At 26.3% G+C, this 3647-nt stretch overlaps 1 protein-coding gene across 1 annotated transcript; it reads right to left on the bottom strand.

The window, feature by feature from the left end:
• Nucleotides 1-163: 163 nt before the first annotated feature.
• LOAG_13587 (hypothetical protein) lies at nt 164-3120 on the bottom strand (the record flags this gene model as incomplete). Its single annotated transcript, XM_003149093.1, has 5 exons — nt 164-322; nt 404-421; nt 1819-1863; nt 2723-2784; nt 3096-3120. The coding sequence occupies 5 exons, from the start codon at nt 3118-3120 to the stop codon at nt 164-166; spliced, it is 309 nt and encodes a 102-aa protein (XP_003149141.1).
• Nucleotides 3121-3647: the final 527 nt, after the last annotated feature.

Raw genomic sequence — 3647 nt, 5'->3', positions numbered from 1 at the left:
CTTCTCTTCTTCTCCTTTTCCTTTTCTTTTTTTTTTTTTTTTTTTTTTCTGTTGTAATTGTTGTTTGTTAACAGCGAAATAAATGTGGATGATTGAAGGATTGAATTGAAGGAGGAATATTTGAGTATAATGTTAGTTGATTTCTTGAAAGATTATTGAAGGGCTATTTCGGACTGTTAACGCCAACAAAATACGGCTCATTTACATTTATTGCCCTTTTCTGGTTGAAACGAATCGTCACCAAATATGTGATAGATTTGTCGATGTAGTCTGTCCTATTTCGTCCTTTCCCACTTTTCAAATCTATTCCTCCTCTTTTCGCCTATATTTTTATCCACCAATAGTAGCAAGAGATTGAAAGTTGTAATAAAGCACGAGTAACAGCAATGATAGCAGAAATTACCGTAACAATGTTCCAATTCTAAAAAACTTTTTAAATCACATCTTTTTTTCAAAAAAAAATCGTGTCATCGCTTAATTATGAAAATATTATTTGAAAAAGAAAAGAAGAAGAAAAAATATTTAAAAATGAAATAAATGTTTGGTTAATTTTTTAGTAACTATCTTTAAGCATTTACAACACAATTTGATTATTGTTGTAGAAAAAAAAAAAAGTGTTAGTGTTATTATTCTGATAAGCATTCATAACATAATTTTATTGTGCTAATCAATAATTGAAAGAAAAAGAAAATTTTTTTGTGAAATTTTAAAAATGTATAATCAAATATGTAAATGTCTTAGCATTTAAATGAGAAGTGTAATGGAAAAAAAAAACAACAGGAAAAGTTTTGTCAAAATGTTAAAATGATGCAAATTATGGAAAATTTAATTACGACTTAACAAAATATGCGGTTAAATTAATAAAGCTTAATGTTTGTTAGAAATTTATTTATGGAAAATTTTACAAAACAAAAAAAGGGTAGATGAAAAAAAAAGGATGATTTTTGTAACTATCATTTTTAACCTCAAAGATTTACTTCGATCTTTATCAAAATTATAGCATTCATATCATAAGTTAGTTTTTTTTTTTTTTCTTCCTAATAATATAATGAATAATTATGATCAGTTAGTTGTTTTGAACAATAACATCTGTTAGTTAAATTTACAAGAATAAATCTATTAAGCATATTAGGATGGATGAGGAATGAAAATGCAATAAGTAAAATCCTATGATTACTTAGCAAATGTATAATAGTTATTTATATGGAAGATAAACTAAAATATCATCCTGATCGTTCGTGTTAAATTTAAATGAAAGCAAATGAACTGATGCATGGCAGTGAAAAGCATTGAAATAAACTCTCCTCCCTCTCTTTCGTTTTCTCTTTCCCTCCCCTTTTCTCTTTTTTCTACCTCATAGGTATTTCTAAAAAGTTTGAAAAATGCAAAAGTTTATCTTCGCCAATTTCTTACGATCAATTGAACAATTGAGCTTAAGTAATGACTGATACATTGAGTTGAAAATCGCAACATCTGCTACCAATTCCAATCCTTTTTATTATTGATATTTGTTAGATCAAATTACGGTAATTTGGCATAAATTTTAGACGTATACGATATCATTTTAACAAATTTATTTCAATCACTACGATTAATTATCTTTGTCCAATCCGAGATATAGTGGCACATTTCCTCATTAAAATTAGTCAAATTGTTACCATATAGCTATCCTTTTTTTGTTTCTTTTTTCAATTTATTTAATAAAATTTTTGCTAATTATAAAAATATGAAATATTGATAATTTTAAATGTAAACAAGCTAACGATAATAGAATTCCATGAGATAAAAATTGATAAATTAAATTTTGCAATCTAAAACTTTGGTTGCATGAGATATTGTAATTGTGATAACAGTGATTGATACCTGAAACCCAAAAAATGTTAAATTTCGAAGAATCCGAGAATAGAATATTTAACATTGAAAGCCAAGATATATGATAACAATCCATTGATTGATATTTGAAACATGAAAAAATGTTAAATTTTCAAAATTTCAAAGATAGAGTATTTATCGTTAAGAATAAAAGTTTAAAAAATTAAAAAGTATAACCAAGAAGTGGAAAAAACTTCAGCTAAATGGTGAAAAAAAAGGAAAAACGAATTTTACGACAATTTTTGAGTTTAACTTCGAAAAATGAAATAAATAAGTGTTGATATGACTTGAATATTTGTTCCTAACACTTCGATTGGTTATGTAAATTTTTTTTCAAGGAATAAGTGGAAATTTCATTTGTTTAACTTTATAAAATTAAGATGTTAAAATATATTCTCAAAAAGCAAATTTCAATTATAATTTGTAGAAAAAAATTATGATCAGTTTCAATTTGGTTACAAAACGAAGGAAGGAAACAAAAAAAAAAAAGACAATTAACTTATGATAAATGATATTTGTAATGAAGTATGTATATCAGTTGAAATGGAAATGAAAATAGAAATGGAAATGAAAATGAATTGACATATATGGAAGTAACTGTGGAAGAAGAATGAAAATTGTTTGGGATAAATATTTTTTAGCTGAAAAAGTTGCTTTTTTTTTGACTGATAAGAAATTATATAATTGAAAGAATTTAATGTGACACACAATATCTTATCAAATCATAATTTTAACAGCAATCGCATTTCAACCTATCTAAAACAATATTCATTTAATAATTTGAAATTTTACTAATTGAATCGAATTCAAATCTAACAACTACATAAAAAGAAGTGGTGATGAAATAAACAAATTGATTTGATAAAAATATTCTTTTATGAGATGAATTCAGCTGAAAACACAGTAATGAAACTTAAAAAAAAGAAAAAAAAAGAGAAAACGAACTTTTATAACTTCTAAATGTTAATTCATAAATTTATACATTTTAAAATAAAAAATATATTCATTCTAATAATGATAAAAGTATATGTAAAGTTTTTATCCATAAATTCAAACAAATAATATTTCAACTTCTTTTTTTTTATCGTTTTTTTTTCAATTAACGAAATTTATCATTTAATTATTCCTAAATATTTCTTTTTTTTTCTTGTTTATTTTTTTTTTTTTTTAAACTTGAATCATTCATCCACTCATTTTGCTACAATTATTCATATCACAAAAACCTATCCTATCGTATCCTAAGAACATTTTATTGACAATACTAATCATGAAACCGCCTCATCTTCAATTGTCAAAACATACAGGTGGATGTGTGTGTGTGTGTGCATCTCTGTCTGTGCCTGTCTGTGTGTGTGTGTGCGTGTGTGTGTGTGTGTCTGTACAGGGTCTCCATTTCAATGTCCTGCTTTATTCATATAAATCTTTATGGCTATGTCGTAAAAATCGCATAAAATTGGTTCGTCCTCTCTAGCAAACACCCTTTTTCTCCTCTTAAATCGCTTACCGGAAAAGATTGTCATTTCCACTGAATCAGATGGGTGCAATCACAATAATGTCATACTTGGGCGAATAACGACTTCGAAATAGTCGAGGTCGAGCAATGAAGAAGAGAGAGAAAAATGAGATGTGAATAAAAAAAAAAAAAANAAAAAAAGGGAAAAGGTAAGAAAGCGGTAGAAATGGGGCTAAGCAAGGGGGTAGGAACAAAAAGAAAACGGAAGAGATGAAATAAAACAGGAAAACTTCTTCCTTCTAACTGGAATCTTTTCTTCTTT

This window comes from Loa loa, assembly GCF_000183805.2.
Source record: "Loa loa unplaced genomic scaffold supercont3.230, whole genome shotgun sequence".
NCBI classification, from domain to species: domain Eukaryota; kingdom Metazoa; phylum Nematoda; class Chromadorea; order Rhabditida; family Onchocercidae; genus Loa; species Loa loa.
Note: the sequence above shows the minus strand (reverse complement) of the source record. Positions and strands in the feature narration are given on the sequence as shown.